A 21930-nucleotide genomic window follows, 5' to 3' on the forward strand; every position below is an offset into this window, starting at 1 on the left:
GAAAGTGAATGTGCAGTTTGTGGAGAAATGTGGATGTGGATGAAGAATTAGGAGTCTGTCTCTGTCTCTTTTTGTATATGTCTCTCTGTGTCTCTGTATTTCTCTGTCCTTAATTGTTTATGTCTGTCTGTGTCTCTCTGTGTCTCTGTCCTTATCTGTTTATGTCTGTCTCTGTCTCTCTGTGTCTCTGTATGTCTCTGTCCTTGTCTGCCTCTGTTTTTGTCTGTCTTTATCTGTCCCTGCCTCTGTCTCTGGTGGCTATAGAAGAGGAATGTGGATGTGGATGAAGAATTAGGAGTCTATCTCTGTCTCTGTCCCTTTCTGTTTATGTCTCTTTGTGTCTCTGTATGTCTCTGTCCTTATCTGTCTCTGTCTCTCTGTGTCTCTGCATGTCTCTGTCTGTCCCTGTCTCTGTCTCTGTCTCTGGTGGCTATAGAAGAGGAATATGGATGTGGATGAAGAATTAGGAGTCTGTCTCTGTCTCTGTCCCTTTCTGTTTATGTTTCTCTGTGTCTCTGCATGTCTCTGTCCTTGTCTGCCTCTGTCTCTGTCTATCTCTGCTTCTGTCTCTGGTGGCTATAGAAGAAGAATTTGGGGAGGAATAGGGATTTGGAGATATGGGAATGTGGAAGTGTAGGAACTTGTGAAGCTAGGAACTGAAAGTGTAGAAAGAGGTGTGGAAGGTGTAGGAAGTTGGAAGTGTAGGAACTTGTGAAGATAGGAACTGAAGGTGTTGAAACTTGTGAAGTTGTGAACTGAGAATATAGGAACTTGTGAAGCTGGAAACTGAGAGAGTAAGACCTTGTGAAATTGGGAACTGAAGGTGTGGAAACTTGTGAAGTTGTGAACTGGGAATATAGGAACTTGTGAAGCTGGAAACTGAGAGAGTAGGAACTTGTGAAGTTAGGAACTGAAGGTGTTGAAACTTGTGAAGTTGTGAACTGAGAATATAGGAACTTGTGAAGTTATGAACTGGGAATATAGGAACTTGTGAAGCTGGAAACTGAGAGAGTAAGAACTTGTGAAGTTATGAACTGAGAATATAGGAACTTGTAAAGCTGGAAACTGAGAGAGGAACTTGTGAAGTTGGTAACTGAAAGTGTGAAATGTGGATCTGCAAATTTGGACATGTACTAGCTTCCTAATCTCTCCTGCTCCTTTGACAACCTGAGAATCTGCAAATTTAGAAAATTCTCAGTCCAACAAACTCTAACTATAACAATATAATACTAACTTCAATTTATAAGTGTACCTCACATTTCACCTTTCCTTCTTAACCCTAACATCACAGTAATTAGCTCTGTCGAAAGAGTTCTATCCAGACACCTACCAGGAGGAGATGGAACATTCTGCAGTCATTATCGTCCTTCGCTCGAAATACGTTATCTTGTCTCCGTCTCGGAGACACTCGAGGAGGCGCAGAAGTTTTCACCTGAAATTTCAAACAGCCCAAGTTACTATATTTATCTGTAGATCACGAACGGTAGTTACAACGCTCACGATCGTTCCTTCAGACTCACTCTTCTGTTGATATTTACCGATTCGTGAAAGTCACGAAGCCGTGACACTTGGATCACGTACAGGGAAGTGTGGTGTGTGGAGGTCGAGGCAACGCTAAATCACGACGGGCCTTCTATTAACGATCGCCTGGCAGCTGGTCCTCGTTCACGAATCACCATATTCGTTGGATTAACCCTGGATCATTCTTCCTGGAACGGCCACTCGCGTTCGTCTGTAAAACGTCGACACATGTGCAATCTTAGAAACCTTATTGTTGAATTTTATGTGGTGGAGGTGGAAGGTTCACAAGTTTTTGCGAGTTTGGCATTTTAGGACTTGGCAAGGTTGGGACCTTGGAAGATTGGGACCCTTGAGATTTGGAGACAGTGGAGTGTTGGGATTTTCAGATTTTGGGATTTGGCAAGATTGGAATCTTGGAAAATTGGGACCTTTGAGATTTGGAGACAGTGGAGTGTTGGGACTTTCAGATTTTGGGATCTTGGAGGATTGGGACCCTTGGAAGTTTGGAACTTTGAGATTTGGGGATTCTGGAGAGTTGGGACTTTCGGATTTTGGACCTTGAGAAATTGGAACTTTGAGATTTGGGGACTCTGGAGAGTTGGGACTTTCAGATTTTGGGATCTTGGAGGATTGGAACCTTGGAAGATTGGAACTTTGAGATTTGGGGTTCCTGGAGAGTTGGGATTCTCAGATTATAGGACTTAGCAAGATTGGGTCATTGGAAGATTGGAACCTTTGAGATTTGGGGATTCTGGAGAGTTGGAACTTTCAGATTTTGGGATCTTGGAGTATTGGAACCTTGGAAGATTGGAACTTTGAGATTTGGGGTTCCTGGAGAGTTGGGATTCTCAGATTATAGGACTTAGCAAGATTGGATCATTGGAAGATTGGAACCTTTGAGATTTGAGGATTCTGGAGAGTTGGGAATTTCAGATTTTAGGACTTGGCAAGATTGGAACCTTGGGAGATTGGAACCCTTGAGATTTGGGGTTCCTGGAGAGTTGGGATTCTCAGATTTTAGGACTTAGCAAGATTGGGTCATTGGAAGATTGAAACCTTTGAGATTTGAGAATTCTGGAGAGTTGGGACTTTCAGATTTGAGGACTTGGCAAGATTGGGTCCTTGGAAGTTTGAGATTTGGAGATTCTGGAGAGTTGGGGCTTTCAGATTTTGAACCTTGGAAGATAGGAACCTTTGACATTTGGGGACTTGGGGATTTGGGGACTAATGTTCTATCCTCTGAATATTCTATCCTCTGAAGGATGGGACTTCTAGCTTGAAGGTTGGACTCCAGGACCTATTAAGTTTCGGACCTTGAGATTTTGAGATGTCACGGTATTAGAACCTTGAAAGTTAGGACCTTCAGAATTTTGGAAAATTCCAACTATATTTTGGAAAATTCCAACTATAATTTTCCCAAATTTACAATTTTGGAACTTTGAGGTCGATTTAGTATATTGACTCCTCGTCTTTCAAAATTTTTGAAACTTGTACCCTCGCTAAAACTTTGAGAACTCATCCTACACCCACAAATGTAGCTACATATAACTACAAATAAAAATGTCAGTTCACAATAAAAATATCCTGACAAAAATCCACCTTCCATAAATACATCAAATTAAAAAAATAATAAAATTCGATTTATACTACTCTTATAAGCAGCATCTTAAACCGTATTGAAATGAACATAATACAATTAGAGTGTAGATGTGAGGCGTTCAGGGCAAGCAGGAAGCGGAAGTATTCCTTATTTGAGCGGGTTGACAAGGCACTCAATCTTCGGCAGTAGAGTTGTTCAGGGTCAACGGAGTGCAACAGACGGATTATCAGGAACAATACATCGAGCGAGAATAACATCGAGGACGGAAAAACACGAGGGATAGCACGTTGACTCGTTTGATTCACAAGTAAACCTACCCAAGTGTCACTCTCCGATTTCCATGAAATTTGGATATGTTGTAGTACATGGAAAATTAGGGGACACGTATTTTTTTTTAGCTGCGGTAAAACATACTTAGGGTATGAAACAACCCCCTAAAGTGTGAGAGTAAAATGGAAAAATTGCGATATTTTCGAGATCAGTGAAGCAATTTTGATGATTTTTGGTATGAAAGTATCTTTCGATAGAAGACAAAAATTGGCCTAGGTATGTTGGAAGGGGAGTGAAAATTAGGGGGTGAAATACCCCAAAGCGACCAATTTCTTGCTATAAAAAAATCGGTTTTGATCTGATCGAAATAAAATCTATTAAAACTTCAAGAGGAAAGTTAATTAGAGAACACGTATTTTTTTTTTTTTTTTACATAAATATTTGGGACGTAAGTAACTCCTAAATTACCGCGCTCGTTCGGCACTACACATGAAACACCTTGCAAAACTGTATCTCTTAACTGTTCGATCGTTTTAATATATCGGTTTTTTAGGTTACTGAATGGAAATCTGAAATCAAAATTTAATATAAAGGATCCTTTATGGCGGACGAAAACTCGAAAACCTACTTAAATAGACTGTATCTGTAACATGCGATTTTCAAAATATAATATAATTTCTGACATTCATTGTTAGGTGTGTAAGGTGAATCAAGCGTGTTAAGAACATATTGTATATTGTTTATAACAAAATGGTTTGAACAATATAGCTTAAAAATGAAATTTTTTAAAATCTGATGACAGCATTCATTGTATGCAAAAAATGTCTATGGAAACATCGATCACATATTTTATTAATTCCTTTGTTCAAATAATTTTGTTATAAACAATATACAATATGTTCTTAACACGCTTGATTCACCTTACATACCTAACAATGAATGTCAGAAATTGTATTATATTTAGAAAATCGCATGTCACAGATACAGTCTATTTAAGTAGGTTTTCGAGTTTTTGTCCGCCATAAAGGATCCTTTATATTGAATTTTGATTTCAGATTTCCATTCTGTAACCTAAAAAACCGATATATTAAAACGATCGAACAGTTAAGAGATACAGTTTTGCAAGGTGTTTCATGCGTAGTGCCGAACGAGAGCGGTAATTTAGGAGTTACTTACGTCCCAAATATTTATGTAAAAAAAAAAAAAAAAAATACGTGTTCCCTAATTAACGTTCCTCTTGAAGTTTTAATAGATTTTATTTCGATCAGATCAAAACCTATTTTTTTACAGCAAGAAATTGGTCGCTTTGGGGTATTTCACCCCCTAATTTTCACTCCCCTTCCAACATACCTAGGCCAATTTTTATCTTCTATCGAAAGATACTTTCATACCAAAAATCATCAAAATTGCTTCACTGATCTCGAAAGTATCGCAATTTTTCCATTTTATCCTCACACTTTGGGGGATTGTTTCATACCCTAAATATGTTTTACCGCAGCTAAAAAAAAATACGTGTCCCCTAATTTTCCATGTACTACAACATATCCAAATTTCATGAAAATCGGAGAGTGACACTTGGGTAGGTTTACTTGTCAGACGGCCAAGCGGGCATCGAAGGACCTTGAAGAGGGAACAGGAACTTCTCTCGCCAAGGCGAACCAGAATTTACGTCTCTTTGTCCCAACTTTCTGTTGCATTCACCCTTTGACTGTTGGCCTTTGCAGAGCAGATCGATGTAATCTTAAAAGTGCCTTTTTTCACCCTGAAGAGTATTTGGGACGTATTTTAAAATGGACACATTTTTCAAGTATTGTGAAGTAAAATTATTGTACTTTCAGTAGAACATACTAATTTATTTTATTTATTTATGAATGATGTTATGTCGACGCAGGACACATATATGTATACTTTGAATATGTTTAAAAAATATTTTCACATCCACATCTATCTTGTTCAAAACTGAAAACAAATTTAAACAGAAATATAAAATTATCAGATATTTTCATCTTCAAAAAAATGAATAAAATTTATACCTAGATTATGAATTACATTTCTTACTTAAAGAAAATGCACACTATATGCATACTAAATGCATCCACTATACCCAGTATGAAGGAAGAAAAGTGAGAAACAGTATTTCTTCTCAAAAACATTATTTCTGGAGCCATAATATGATCGTCATAAATCGGTAAAACGATGTTCGTCCTCGTCGCGCAGGATCAAGGCGTGTCATCGCGAAAATAGCCAGGGAAAAATCTGAGCAATGACGTCGTACGGAGAAAGAATAAAAAAAAAGAAGAAGGGAAGAGAGGCGTAGGAAACAAAAGGACTGCGAGGCGAAAGAGCAACGCGTGAAAGAACCATAGAAATGCCGTGAGTTCTATGGCCCCCACTCTCGATGGCTCGCGTAGTATGCCGCGTATTTAAATAGAATATCGAGCCTCAAGGAGAAAACGCAAGGCTGCGGCAAGGACTCCGATCGTTTTATATACGCCTCGTGCCGGATCACTGCCACCATCGGCCTACCAGAACGGCGAACGTCTAAACGCCCGGTTCGGACGCGAAAGTAGCTCATAAATAATTAATACGCGAGCTGCTACACGCGAGACGGAGATCGAAAACGTGGCAACTGAATTTAGATACGGTGACTGACATACGACTTCGAGTGTTAACCTCGATGCAGTTGGTACTTGGGAATTTTATTATTTGGGAATTTGGGATATTGGAATTGGGAATTGGGGTGATTTGAAATTCGGGACGGTGGAATTCGGAATGTTGGAATTCAGAGTTTTGAAATTCTGAAAGAGTTCTAAAGGTTATTTGGAATTTTGGAATTTCGAAATGTGGATTTCACGATTGTAGAATTCCGTATTTTGGAACTCCAAATCTGGAAATTAGGAATTTTGGGATTCCAGTAGGTGGAAATCGACATTTTTGAATTTGGAATTTTGGAATTCACAATTTTGGAATTCCAATATGTGGAATTCAGAATTTAGGAATTCCAGTAGGTGGAAATCGGAATTTTGGAATTCACAATTTCGGGATTCGGAATTTAGGAATTCCAGTAGGTGGAATTCGAAATTCTAGAATACCAGCATGTGGAATTCGGAATTTAGGAATTCCAGTATGTGGAATTCGGATTTTTGGAATTCAAAATTTCGGAATTCCAGTATGTGGAATTCGGAATTTTGGAATTCACAACTTTGGAACACGGAATTCTGGAATTCAGAACTTTGGAACTCGGAATTTTGGAATTCCAATATGTGGAATTCCAAGATGTGGAATTCGGAATTTAGGAATTCACAACTTTGGAACTCGGAATTTTGGAATTCCAATATATGGAATTCGAAATTTTGGAATTCCAGTAGGTGGAATTCGGCATTTTGGAATTCAGAACTTTGGAACTCGAAATTTTGAAATTCCAATAAGTGGAATTCGGAATTTTTAAATTCCAGTAGGTGGAATTCGGAATTTTGGAACTCGGAATTTTGGAATTCCAATATGTGGAATTCCAAGATGTGGAATTCGGAATTTAGAAATTCACAACTTTGGAACCCGGAATTTTGGAATTCCAATATATGGAATTCGAAATTTTGGAATTCCAGTAGGTGGAATTCGGCATTTTGGAATTCAGAACTTTGGAACTCGGAATTTTGAAATTCCAATAAGTGGAATTCGGTATTTTTAAATTCCAGTCGGTGGAATTCGGAATTTTGGAATTCCAATATGTGGAATTCGGAATTTTGAAATTCCAGTAGGTGGAATTCGGAATTTTGAAATTCCAATATGTGAAATTCGGAATTTTAGAATTCAAAATTTGGGAATTCACAATTTTGGAACTCGGAATTTTGGAATTCCAATATGTGGAATTCGGAATTATAGAATTCCAGTATGTGGAATTCGCTACTTTGGAACTCGGAATTTTGGAATTCCAATATGTGGAATTCGGAATTTTAGAATTCCAGTATGTGGAATTCGGAATTTTAGAATTCCAATATGAGGAATTCGGAATTTTGGTGTTCCAGTACGTGGAATTAGAAATTTTGGAGTTCGGAATTTTGGTATTTCGAATTTCAGAATTCCAGTATGTGATATTCACAATCTTGGAATTCGGAATATTGGAATGCACAATTCTATAATTTCTAAATTTAGAATTCGTAATTTTGGAACTTTTTATTTTGCAATATAAAATTCTACCACTTCAGTGGTTAAAAATTCTGAACCTCGATTCTCAAAATAACAATGCACACATCACAAGTTCTTACAACGAAATCCTTTCTCGAAAGTCAGTTATTCTCAGAACCACTTTCTCCACGAATAAAAAAAAAGTAAAAACAGTACTGTTTTAAGATCTTTACGTATCTATCACTAAAATGCAATCATTCCCTTTCACCTTGAAAGAAAAAAAAATTACTTCCGCCTTAATAAAATGCCTTTATTCTAACAGAATTTCTATGCAGTCCAACTTGCTGCAAGATAATAATAGTATGATTGTAATATAATAAAAACCGTCTGTAAGCGTGTAAGAAGCCTTTAAGGGTGCAATTGCACTCCCGATCGAACTGATCTATTTTCCTCTACAAAAGAATTTAACAAGATTCGACAGAATTTAATACGATTTGACATCTGGAATAGGTTTTCGCGAGCATAAAGACCATAGGTAGGAAACGAATCAATACCGAAGAAGAAACACACCGTTGGTTGGCGTATCGAGCGAAAGAACGTTCATGTAACCGGACCCTGTGAGCACGCCTTAAGGCTACCTTACAATGGAACGCCGACACTACCGCATTGCCAGCCGTATACGTTGCTGCAGCCGGTTTACCAGGCTATTACTTACCAATATACTGTTATTACCATGTCATCGACTCGATGCTCCCACTTTATGCTTAATGATTTATCGTGTTAATGAGCAACACCGAGTTCTTTACCAATAACGATCGTGTAGGTTGCCCTATCACTGATCAAATTATATTGAAACGAGTCTTCGGCAGATAACTATGTTTTTATTCTACAGAGTTATTTACTGAAATATAATAGCGATATCTCTTGAAATATAATATCGACTGTTATAGGAAATGTAGATCTGAAACGTAATATACGTCTACGTGTGTGGGTTTGCTGAAATTTAATATCTATGTAATTATGCGCGTTTATCCGTGGAAAAATGTGGACTGTTTATTGAAATATTATACAGATCTATTGGTCTAATATATCTACTGTAATTATACATATAATATAAATGTAACGCCTATATAATATGAATGTAACATGTGAATATGTATCGTGAAAGACCGAAATTGGAGAATGTCGACATATACCAAATACGTCGGTGAAAGAACGAATATTTTATTACATTCTTGTACATTCGGACCTTCACCGGTGTATGTTGATAATCACAGATATGGTGGAGGTCCAAAAGAGAGGAGCCGACAAAGGAGCGACTGGCTCTCTCCCGCCAAATCCTGTGTTCTGCGTGGAGTCAGTCAGCTTTGTCAATCTTATGCAAGCTTTGATAATGCGAGCAACGTTTTCTTCCTTTTTTTTCCAATACCGTAATTTATACTGAATGGATACTGCAGTAAATCGTGATCTTTTTCTTGAAAAGTTAAATGCATTAATCGCGGGTAAACGAGAAGACAATTGTTTTTATTTTTCTCAAGAAAAGTACTCCAAAATACTTTCTGAAGTGGTTTCTGCTAAAACTAAGTGCAACACACCTTTGGATTACAGACGATTAAAACGTTTTGACGTTTTAAAAATTAATGATGAAAGGAAATTAATTGTACCATTAAAATCAGGGGAAACGAATATACAGTATTATGTTACCAATGAAAAATTGTTCAGTATACTATATGAAACTCACGCCAGAATAGGCCACGGAGGAAGAACACGTATGCTTAGAATGTACTATGTGTTTTAAATTCTTGGTCTCTCTTCTCAGAAAGAGAGGCGAAAAAGTTATGTCACCCTTGTGACGTTTTATAGCGACTGAATTACGGAGAAGAAAATATAAATCTCCGACATGTTCAACATTCACCATTAGTGCATGGTGAATGTCGACATTTGCCGGTGTAAGTCAGAAATAAGGGTATTTAGCAAATATTTCGGACATACACCAAGCGACTATGTGAATGTCGACATTCACCAGATTTCGGTCTTTCACGGTAACGTATCTACTGTAACTATACATATAATATAAACGTAACGCCTATATAATATAAATGTAACGTGTGAATATAAATCATGTGTAAGAATAACAAATTTTATCCTCAAAAATTTTATACGAACCAAAAATTCTTTTCAAACTATGATATTAATTTTTCGCTAACATTTTATACGTGCGATGTATGAATTATCCAGAGTTTAGCAGCATACATGACACTTAATACTATATCTTGGTGGTATAAATACACAGTAAATGAAAATGTGATACACGAACTATGTAGAGCATTTTCCTCGAATAGGTAATCCCGTTAATAAACAAGGTTGAACGTTCAATGGATGAAATAGGTAGAGACCAGTTCGTCGACCTGTGTCACGAAGTGCAAGGTCTCGAAAGTGCATCTATTAGCGATATTCAACACAACTAGTGTACCAACTTTCACACCTTGACCCTGAACTGAAACTGTATTTTACCCTCTCGAGTCTGTTTTCGGAATTTCAGTATTTCCTGTTTCTGCAAATTTAGATAAAGGTGTACAAAATTTTGAGAGGTTACAGAGAAAGAACTTTTCATTATTTTATGAAGAGACTAATGAACAAAATCCTCATCCCCCTTTTAAGGGTGCAAGCGAGTGGCATTTAATCCCCGTGTGGAAACAGTGGCGTTACCAGTAACGAGCAACAACCACGACAAATCTGTTTGCTCACGAGCGTCAAACGCATGTCCTTTGAGGGGTGAAATTCTACGATTAATGGCTGAGGTGCAACACGTGCAGCCTGAGTATACTGAACCCACAACTAATTATTACTATTACGTCCCAATTAACGATCACATCAAATTGTCATTCGAAATTTTATTAAACTGAATATGTGACAAATTTAAACTTAATTTGATGTGACAAAAATTAAGATCCTTCATGGCCCTCCAAATTTGGAGTTTCTGGAGATTTGGAGTTCGTGGAGAGTTGGGATTTTCGCATTTTGGGATCTTGGAGGATTGGGACCCTTAGAAGATTGGAACTTTGAGATTTGGGGATTCTGGAGAGTTGGGACTTTCAGATTTTGGGATCTTGGAGGATTGGGACCCTTGGAAGTTTGGAACTTTGAGATTTGGGGATTCTGGAGAGTTGGGACTTTCGGATTTTGGACCTTGAGAGATTGGATCTTTGAGATTTGGGGCTCTGGAGAGTTGGGACTTTCAGATTTTGGGATTTGGCAAGATTGGAACCTTGGAAGATTGGAACTTTCAGATTTGGGGATTCTGGAGATTTGGGACTTTCAGATTTTGGACCTTGAGAGATTAGATCTTTGAGATTTGGGGCTCTGGAGAGTTGGGACTTTCAGATTTTGGGATTTGGCAAGATTGGAACCTCGGGAGATTGGAACCTTTGAGATTAGGGGATTCTGGAGAGTTGGGACTCTCAGATTTTAGGACTTGGCAAGATTGGAATTTTGGGAGATTGGAATCTTTAAGATTTGGGGATTCTGGAGAGTTGGGACTTTCAGATTTGAGGACTTAGCAAAATTGGGACCTTGGAAGATTGGAACTTTGAGATTTGGGGACTCTGCAGAGTTGGAACTCTCAGATATTGGAACCTCGGAAGATTCCAACTTTAAGATATGTGGACTCCGGAAAGTTGGGACTTTCAGATTTTAGAACTTGGCAAAATTGGAACCTTCGAAGATTGTAACTTTGAAATTTGGGAACTCTGGAAAGTTGGAGCCTCGTTCGATACAAATTTTATTAAACTTGAACCTAAAGATGTGACAAATTTTAAGTCACAAATTTAAACTGAATTTAATGTCGCAAAAATTAAAATCCTCAACCTTTGTCCTCCAACCCTCCTCTCCAAAATTATTTACCTTAATTAAATCCTCACGCCATCATACATCAAACAAACTTCCCTTCAAAATAAACTTGATAAATAAAAATATAAATCACATACAAATTCATCTGAAAAAAAAATCTCCCCTTGCAATCGATATTTTTAAACGTGAAATAACACCATTTAAAAATCAGTTGTTTCCGATTTAAGTAGAAATGATTTGTTGTACAACGTAGCATTAAAACTGTTCTCTAAACTCGTTAAATTACTGACCTTCCTCGAAAACTCGTTTATTGCAACACACATATACACACATGTGCAGAAACGTCCGCAGTACAAAGATGATCGATACCATCGCCTTGTAACCAGAACGTATTAATTGTTACGCGATGTTGGCCACGATAACACGAAAAGATGATGTCAGAATTATTGTTAGTGTTGTGACGTGCATTGTAATTAGAAGATTCGATTGCAGCGGTGACGTCAATATCAACGATCGAGATAATGTATCGAGGTTCCTTTATTGGTCGTTAACCTTTCACCTTTGTATACTTTCCAACTTTTCTAACCCAAGAAACCTAAGGATATTAAGGTTTTTCACTCTATAAAATTTTTCATTTTAAATTCTGAGATTTAAACATTTTTTAACTTTTGAAGTTCGTGTTGGAATTTTGCAGATTCTTTCTTTCAGAGGATTTCAGAAATGCATATTTAATAACTTATTTTACAGAAATGTATAATTATATTTTTTGTGACCAACTTTGTATGCTTTCAATAAAATTAAATAGCTTATAATTATTTTTGTTTCAATAAAATGCTACTTTAAACTTTTAAGAGATTTCCTTTGCCTTTGAATTTCCTATTTCCTAACAGAAAATAATTTCAACCGCCAAAATAAATAAGAAAGAGCCACCGTTCTACGAATAGTTGCGTCAACGTAGCGAAAAGTTCGCATCGTGGGGGGTTGGCCGCAGCAATTAGGGGTGGCATACGGACCGTATTACCAACATAATCAAATCACATGGACCCTTGCAGCTCCGTTATGCTCGTTGACAGGCTAAAACCTGAGGGATGACTACCCTCTCTCGAGCACCCCGCCTTTCTCTATTGGCCTTGTACGTCAGTTGATTCATCTGTTTGCTTTTTATTATCTCACCGGCCACCGGAAAGCGCTATCTTGCCGAGGGTGGCGTTAATCAATTTATAAGATCAGCCGTGGTGATGACGAATACGTGGATGAACGATGATCGAACAAAACGATTTTCTATCGATCGACTTTGCGATATTGCCAGATATTCTTATAAGGGTGGTATTAATTAAAATTTTCATGTAAACACGATTAATACGTAATTACATGGTGATCCATTCACAGTGACTGATCTAATTTTCTTATAACTATAATTTAATTATGATTTTTGTATTTCAGAAAATTGGGGAAGTTTATGATAAGGGTAGTTTATTTCGAATAATTAATTTCTTCGTTCCTGAGGTTTCTTGAGACAGTCACATAATTAATGTTTAGAGGAAATTGATATAATATCGGGGGTTTTATAGACTACACATTATAATTTTTTATATTTCAGAAAATTGGGGTAGTTAGAAGTTGATGACCATTTTCGTCCGACAATTAATTTCTTCGACTGTCTTCTTCCTTTCAAAGGTTTCTTGAGACAATCACATAAATAATGAGTACAAGAAATTGATATAATATCGGGGGTTTTATAGACTCCACATTATATTTTTTATATTTCAGAAAATTCGGGTAGTTAGAAGTTGATGACGGTTCTCGACGAATAATTAGTTTCTTCGTTTCAGAGGTTTCTTGAAACCATCACACAGTTAATGACAGGAAATTGATATAGGGGTAGTTTTCATAGACTCGACATATATTATTGAAGCTTAGGGGAGCATAGAACTCTAGAAAAAAATATAGAATCCTGTAACTTGACTTCTTTCGACTACAGCTGCTTTTTTCCACAGCGAAACCCTAAGCTCCGAGGGTTAGAGAATCACAGCACTCTGAAGATTTTCAACCGGAGGGGTGGCTATTGTATCCCTGCAGCTTTCAAAATATACTTAAAGCTTTCCAATTAAAATCCAGACCACTTTCTTCAAATTTCAGTGTCAAATATTTCCGGAAAAATAATCTTGAGGATCCTAAAACAATCTTGATGGTTGATTTCTACTCTGTCGATAATTGAGGATACTCAAAAAGTAATTTTCTCATAAGCAAAATTTTCTGAAAAATTTGTTGCAATTTTAGTGTCAAATGTTCATCCACTAAAAATTTCTGAATGCTCAAGATTTTGTAGATATACAAATATAAAATATTAGGGTGGTAAAAAGGATGATACAGTAAAAGAGCAGAACTACAAGGCAGCAGAATAGTGAAGTATCGAAATAAAGTAGTAAAGTATGAAAACGTCTGTTCTTCAAAAAAAATGTACAGACAAATTAATTTTATAATTCCATATTCAAAAAATGTCCTCCCAATAAAAATCGCATAAAAAGTGATCCAGAATAAATTTCATTACAATATTTACCTAAAACCCATCCAGAATAACTCTCCAACGCAATCACTCTCAAGCAAACAATTTCGAGGTTGACAAACCCTTACTGCCAAAAATCTCGTTACTTCCAAAGCTCTCTAATATCGCGCTCGAAGGCTTCAAAGCACTTTACAATTGAAATTTCACAGTAAACGTAGTTTAAGATGTACCTTAATATGAAAGATGGAAATGTCTGGAAGTCGACGCGAGCGTGCCGTTGGCACACAACGTTCAACGTGGCTTGCCCCGCGAACACTGTTTTCTAAGACGCCTGTGTGGCCCGAGGGTTGATTTCACCCCCGTCGTGCGTCGTGACGTCGCAAGCGTAGTGTCCATGTGGTGTCCTAGGCAACCCGGCTTTCCTCTACTATATCGTTCCCTCTTTTTCCCTGATTCGCCTCTTCGTTTCAACCCCCTCACTCAACCCTCCTTTTAATCTTCAATTTTTATGCTTTCTCTTTCATCTTCTCACCGATTATGTTCTTTTGCAACAATTTTTATTACGTACTCTTTTAGTTTTGCGCCCCTTTTTCAATATTTTTTAATAACCCTTTTATATTTTGAGTATGGTCCTTTTGTAACCCTCTACATTTTGAGTACACTTTGATACTGTTGTATCCCTTTAGATATTTTGTATATGAACCCCTCTACATTTTTAACATCTACCCTTTATACTCCACCCTTTGAATATATTTTATGTGGGTATTTCGAACACTTTTATTTTGAACAATTTTTATTTAGACTACTCTTCCTGAACGATCTTTTTATTTTCAGATATTTTTGTATTTCACTAAATAAAAAATTGTATAATAAGTTCAGAACTCTTTTATTTTGAACAATTTTTATTTAAACCCTGCTCTACTCTTCCTGAACGATCTTTTTATTTTCAGATATTTTTGTATTTTACTAAATAAAAAATTGTATAAGTTCAGAACCAAAGTGAAACAATGAAGAAATTTTCTGACAATGAGTTTCATAGTCAATGCCACATAATTAAAAGTAATTAAAAAAAATTTCCAATAAGCAATTAAACTAATCGTTTGATTTATATCTTTAAAATTGCACGCACATATTAGAAGCTTCGTGGAAGAGTGAGCAATCCCACAGGGATGAGGGCATGGTTGTAATGAAACAGATACGTGTAGCAGTTATTAAAAGTATAATAGAAACGTTTCTCCCCTTAATAAAAATTCCTGAAACGTACGAAGGGAAGCGAGAAGGGATCAGCATAGGACTTCGGCGCGGCGATAAAGGGGATGTAATCGCGAGGGGTGCGAAGTCCATATACGGAGGCAGGTGACTGGATCGATCTTTGTATCTCGTAAAACGATTGCATCAACAACGCAGACGCATGAAAATATTTATTTGTAGACATTCATATAGCACCTTTTTTATATGTTACTACCCGTTTACCTAATTACATATTAGCAAAATAAAAAATTATTAACAAAAATAAATAAAGAAAGTTGAAATGTTAAGTACATTCTGTGAATAAAGTTTAGATTACAATTAGAAGTGCATACAGAATGATGAAAATACGTGTCAGGTTTGTCACATTTGAACCCTAGCGTGCGTCACGAGTGACACATAACATATCTCGTATTTATATCTGTACCCGATGTGAACAACATTATAACGATTACGTGTAAACTCGTGTCATGACGTCTATGGGAATTCCCGTAACGGCGGCAATCACCGGCGGTAATTAATAAGAAGTAAATTAAACGCGCAATTTTCTAAATAAATAATTTCCTTACGTGTGCAAACGTATTATTCACAGTTCCACGTAAACGACGACGTCATAGGCAGATCTCTATATATACATATAATAATGGTTGCAGTTCGATCGTGACACGAAAGAGAACCATAGGCAAAATCGATCCGCGATGGCGTGCAAGAAGACGCCGGAAGGTTTATTTAGAGCCGGTTTCCGGTGTCGCTGTGGATTATTTTAATACGTGACTACGCGACTTTGCTCTGGCAAAGCTCGCGCGTATTCCAGAGAATGACTTCACCGAGTCGCAGGTGTGCATCGTATTTAGATAATATCGATCGTTGCTGCACACGTTATAGGTCGACCTAGAATCGACCCCTCGTGACACACTTACCATGGTCGACGGTGCTTTAACACGAATATCGAGTCGAAATCCGTCATGCATCGACTATGTTTCTTTTCGTGTTTAATTTAAGCATGCATCAATCTTACGGGTTATTAATAATCGCGATACCATTAATACAGCGCACAATTATATAAAGTATTATGTACTTATATCTTCAAGGAAAATTGATATAACCTTCGATAAATCGATATTCGCATTTTGTTAGAGTAGTGAAGTCTGAAGACAATTTGGAATAACCTTTCTCATTTTTTTTTTTTATAAAAATTTCGTTTGTCATGGATTATATCACCATTGCATTTACCATGCGTTGTATCGCAGCATGTAGAATTATTACAGGTTATATCGCCGAGCCTAGCATTTCCACGCATTATATCGCCGGGGGTAATATTACCATGCGTTATATCGCTAGGGATAATATTAGCACGCGTTATATCGCCACACCTAGTATTAGCACGCGTTATATCGCCACGAGTAGTATTACCACGCGTTATATCGCCACGCGTAGTATTTCCGTGCGTTGCATTACCACGCGTAGAATTTCCACGCGTTATATCGCCATGTGTAGAATTTCCACGCGTTATATCGCCACACGTAGAATTTTCACGCGTTATATCGCCACGCGTAGTATTTCTACGCGTTGCATTACCACGCGTAGCATTTCCACGCGTTATATCGCCGTGCGTAGAATTTCCACGCGTTATATCGCCATGCGTAGAATTTCCACGCATTATATCGCCACGCGTAGTATTTCCACGCGTTGCATTACCATGCGTAGAATTTCCACGCGTTATATCGCCATGCGTAGAATTTCCACGCGTTATATCGCCGCGCGTAGAATTTCCACGCGTTATATCGCCATGCGTAGAATTTCCACGCGTTATATCGCCGCGCGTAGAATTTCCACGCGTTATATCGCCACGCGTAGAATTTCCACGCGTTATATCGCCGCGCGTAGAATTTCCATGCGTTACATCGCCACGCGTAGAATTTCCGCGCGTTATATCGCCGCGCGTAGTATTACCACGCGTTGCATTACCACGCGTAGCATTTCCACGCGTTATATCGCCACGCCTAGAATTTCCACGCGTTATATCGCCACGCGTAGAATTTCCTCGCGTTATATAGCCGCGCGTAGTATTACCACGCGTAGCATTTCCACGCGTTATATCGCCATACGTAGAAATTCCACGCGTAGAATTTCCTCGCATTATATCGCCACGCGTAGTATTACCACGCGTAGCATTTCCACGCGTTATATCGCCATACGTAGAAATTCCACGCGTAGAATTTCCTCGCGTTATATCGCCGCGCGTAGTATTACCACGCGTTGCATTTCCACACGTTATATCGCCTCAAGTAACATTTCGGCGCACTACATCACCACGCATAGCATTACGACGCATTATATCGCCACTCGTTATATAACCACATAGTGCATTTCTATGCGTTATATCTACGCCTGTTATATTATTATACCGTGCATTACTATGCGTTGTATTGCAACGCGTTTAATTGACACGCGTTATATTGCTACGCCTAACATATCAACTCACTTCATAAAAAGACAGAAATGTACTTTCAATATTCACTCCATGAATCCATAAATTCGAAAGTTTACAGACACTTCGCATTACCTTGGAACACACTGCGCATTGCAGTGATTTATCTTATCTACGTCGTCAAAATTTTTTTCCCTAAAAAGAGTAGTCTGATAACGAGCAATGCTCGAGATCGTCCCATTTAGCAATAGAACATGGTTACAAATTCGTCGTCGAGCGGTAATCTCTTAAACGCATAATTGCGTCTTATTGGATCACGGATAATGACATTATAGAATAATCGTCAAACCTCATGTGAGGCTTACGTAATTGCAAGGAAGCATCTTGCATAACGCGAGTCTTGAAACAACTTTCTGCAGCTAAACGGATGACATAACTCTCGTTCGAAAGGTATTGGTTACGATATCTAATTTCATCTTGATTAAAACGATTGAAATTGTCTCGAACGATTGATTTGTGTTCAATAGAATCAATAACAAGTTTCCTTGGAAATCGAATGAGTGGGTGATAAATCGATGAAAAATTTCTGTTCGATTAAGACTTTGTCAATGACTTCGATACTCTTTTTCGATCAAATCTTATCGCGTATAGATACTGTAATAAAAAGAAACTTGTGTATTATATAAAAGAAGTTTCGTTCGAAGAACCCCTTGATCAACCTCTAATTATATCGAGTTTGCAATACAATATTGAACGTCAATTTTCATCGCAATTCTTATCGTTCAGAAACGATGGAAAGAAACTTTTGGATTTTCCCGGGAAATCAAGTTCCCGAAGGGGATGAAAAGATGAGGGCGCTATCGAACAGGTCGATAAGACCTGCGCGTTCCACCCTCCGTTGACACGTAATCTGCAATGGACCCGTGATTCTGCAACTAAAAACATGCCGAAAACAAAACTATTTCATTCCACACCAACGTGAACTTGCGCAGAACTGGAGAAATAAAAAATCATACGTAAAGGATGTAACAAATACGTCTGTCACGATGTAACAAATATACGAGCTCCACTTTTCACCTGCACGTTCTGTTTTCTCAATAATTTAAGTTCAGTGAAGACAATTGAGTGAATTAATCAGTGTTGAAGATTCGACAAAATGGGGACCAGACTCGCGTCATGTAAGTACATACAGTGTTTGTATATTAATGTCTAGAAGAAAATCTGAATTTTTTTGTATGAAAATCTTGTTTCAGATTCTTTGAAGCTGACTAGCCTTCACGATTACTATCAGAGACTTTTGCATGGCAGCCAGCCTGTACCGTCTGGGCTTGATATGGCGAATACTGTGAAATCTTGTTCTCAGATGTTATTGTGTATGTACACATGAAGTTATTTTACTAAACCATCATATATGTACTGTTAGAGAATTTAGTGATAACTTAGCTTCAACAATACCTACCAGTGTTATGTGACAACATTTTAATCAGTTAATTTTAATGATAGAAATATTGCTGAATAATGACACTAATATGACTATTACTTATATTATTCCTACTCTTAATATAACATATATATGCAGCTCTGTTAATTTAGTCATAACTTAGCTTCAACAATACCTACCAGTGTTATGCGACAACATTTTAATCAGTTAATTTTAATGACAGAAATATTGCTGAATAGTGACACTAATATGACTATTACTTATGTTATTCCTACACTTAATATAACATATGTATGCAGCTCTGTTAATTTAGTCATAACTTAGCTTCAACAATACCTACCAGTGTTATGTGACAACATTTTAATCAGTTAATTTTAATGATAGAAATATTGCTGAATAGAGACACTAATATGACTATTACTTATTCCTACTCTTAATGTAACATATGTATGCAGCTCTGTTAAAGGAAGTGCGCGAAGCACCATACGAAATGATCAAATCACAGAAATTCGACGCAGAACGCATGGCCCTCTATCCAAACTTGGACTACAAGCAACTGTACAACGCTCTGACCCAGCTGATCGATGTTGTACCATCCATCCACAACGGTTTACAAGGTCGTTATCCAATCGTAATCACTCAAACCTACTAAAACTATAACATCAATAGACCTAAATTACAAAATAATTACACAGAAGTGTACGAAGCAATTTATGGTTTCAGCGTTCGGTCAAGCTTTGCTACAATGCTTGGCGTGTATACTACCTTTTCTGGATCACGATCTGATCGACAACGTGCCATACTTGACAGCCAGCTCGATCTCTGTGCTCCCCGTGGATCTTCACCAGGAGATCGTCAATTACCTCTGCTTCTACATTCTACCGTTCACCATTAGTGAGTGACTTCAACGTAATCTAAACGAGTATCTCAATGAACGTACGTTCATTTATAACGATTTCTCACTGTAGCGAGGAAGACTGAAGATGGGAACGAAAATGCAGCCAGTCAATCGATTGCTGCTGTCATTATGATGATCTTTCAGTACTCCAGTAATGCAGGTATGAAATTTCCGAGTATTGCTGGGTCAATTAGTATGAATGAAAGCGAGGTTGAATATTCTTCAAGGTTTACGAAGTATAATGCAGATATTCTGCAAGGTTGATTTGTGAAAATAATACAAATATGCAAGGTTGATTTATGTAGTTGGAAAAATAATATAAATATTCTGCAAGGTTGAAAATAATACAAATGCAAGGTTAATGTGTAAAAATGATAAAAGTATTTTACAAGGTTAATTTGTAATAATAAGAAAAGTGTACAAGGTTGATTTGTGAAAATAATACAAATATTCTACAAGGTTAATTTGTAAAAGTACTGTAAATATTTTACAAAGTTTATGAAGATAAAAATATTTGCTGTCAGAACAGCAAGAATTCACAAGGTCAATTTATAATGCAAGGATAAACACAAACATCAAAAAATATTAAAAATGATGTGAAATTTAAGACTTAGGAGTTATCAATACTTCGATGTTTAAGTTTGTTGATAGTCTGATAATAAATTGTTTCGAGTACTTTTATCGCAAAAGTCGGTGCAGAAGATTTGACAAATGGTTTCAGTGAATCATTTTCAGAAGATAATGATGAAGAACGATGGTATTTCAGCGCATCATTGCCAACTGTTGGAGTGTTTGATGGCGCTGAAACCAGGCGTGGTGAAAGACATTCTATGCGTGGTTGCATACGGAACGGCGCCAGCCAGAGCATCGGCTGCTAAGCTATTATTCTACTACTGGCCATCTTTCAACCCTAATCTCTTCGATCGCAGGGCGGTTTTAATGAAATTTGCGAGTACGTATATACTCATCAATATACGTATATCAAATTGTGACCTTTTTAAAACGTGCAAATCTTGTACCTACATCTCCCAAACTTCAGAATGTCTAAATTCCACAACCAAAAAATTCTCAAATAAAATAAAAAAATTCCAAAGTTATTGACAAAAGTGTTCAAAAGAAAAAAGAATTTATTATTGGATCCGAATGTGATTTCAGATGACCTGACACCTTTCGTTTGCCAGAGAGACACGTGTCCCAATGCGGGCAACGCCGAAGCCGGTAAAGTTTGCTACGACCATCGAATATCCATCACTTTCGCGACTGACACTCCGCCACCGTTGTACCTTTGCATCGAGTGTGCCAATGAAATTCACAGGGAACATCCGAATCAGATGTTCTATGATATTTTACACCCCATGCAACAGGTGTCCATGATATGCGAGAACAAGGTACCACAATTTTTACTTCAAGTATCGCTAAGTTTCAAAATATTCGAGTTTAAGTAGATACCAAATGTTTTTCTTGGTAAATAAAATTTTGAAAGGTTCACTTGAATACTTTAGGGTTTTCTAACAAGTTTTGAGGTGGAGCTTCAATGCTTCAAGAGCGCAATTTATAATTTGAATGAGTTTGATTTTATAATTTTAATAATTTGTAATTTGAATAATTTTAATTTTATAATTTCAATATTTAATTTATAATTTTAACAATTTATAATTTCAATAATTTTATAATTTTATGATTTTAACAATTTATAATTTCAATAATTTTATAATTTTATGATTTTAACAATTTATAATTTCAATAATTTTATAATTTTATGATTTTAACAATTTATAATTTCAATAACTTTAATTTTATAATTTTAACAATTTATAGTTTGAATAATTTTAATTTTAAGATTATAACAATTTATAATTTGAATAATTTTTATTTTAAGATTATAACAATTTATAATTTGAATAATTTTTATTTTTTAATTTTAACCATTTATAATTTGAATAATTTTTATTTTTTAATTTTAACAATTCACAATTTGAATAATTTTAATTTTATAATTTTAACAATTCACAATTTGAATAATTTTAATTTTAACAATTTA

The 21930-nt window shown here is 36.7% G+C and overlaps 2 protein-coding genes across 9 annotated transcripts in view; one reads left to right on the top strand and one right to left on the bottom strand.

Moving 5' to 3' along the window:
- RpS11 (ribosomal protein S11) overlaps positions 1–21930 on the bottom strand; it is a 352472-nt gene that overhangs the window by 85190 nt on the left and 245352 nt on the right. The gene's annotated exons all lie outside the window — the stretch shown is intronic.
- Positions 18442–21930, top strand: part of unc79 (UNC-79 domain-containing protein) — a 28023-nt gene continuing 24534 nt past the window's right edge. For all 8 annotated transcript variants that reach the window (XM_076536209.1, XM_076536214.1, XM_076536215.1 and 5 more), the window contains exons 1-7: positions 18442–18728; positions 18804–18923; positions 19447–19608; positions 19715–19885; positions 19960–20049; positions 20656–20841; positions 21045–21277. In XM_076536209.1, coding sequence (XP_076392324.1) covers positions 18707–18728; positions 18804–18923; positions 19447–19608; positions 19715–19885; positions 19960–20049; positions 20656–20841; positions 21045–21277 — 984 coding nt within the window. In that variant the 5' untranslated portion in view covers positions 18442–18706. The remainder of the gene's footprint in view (positions 18729–18803; positions 18924–19446; positions 19609–19714; positions 19886–19959; positions 20050–20655; positions 20842–21044; positions 21278–21930) is intronic.

Source organism: Megachile rotundata, chromosome 10 (genome assembly GCF_050947335.1).
Source record: "Megachile rotundata isolate GNS110a chromosome 10, iyMegRotu1, whole genome shotgun sequence".
Classification (NCBI taxonomy): domain Eukaryota; kingdom Metazoa; phylum Arthropoda; class Insecta; order Hymenoptera; family Megachilidae; genus Megachile; species Megachile rotundata.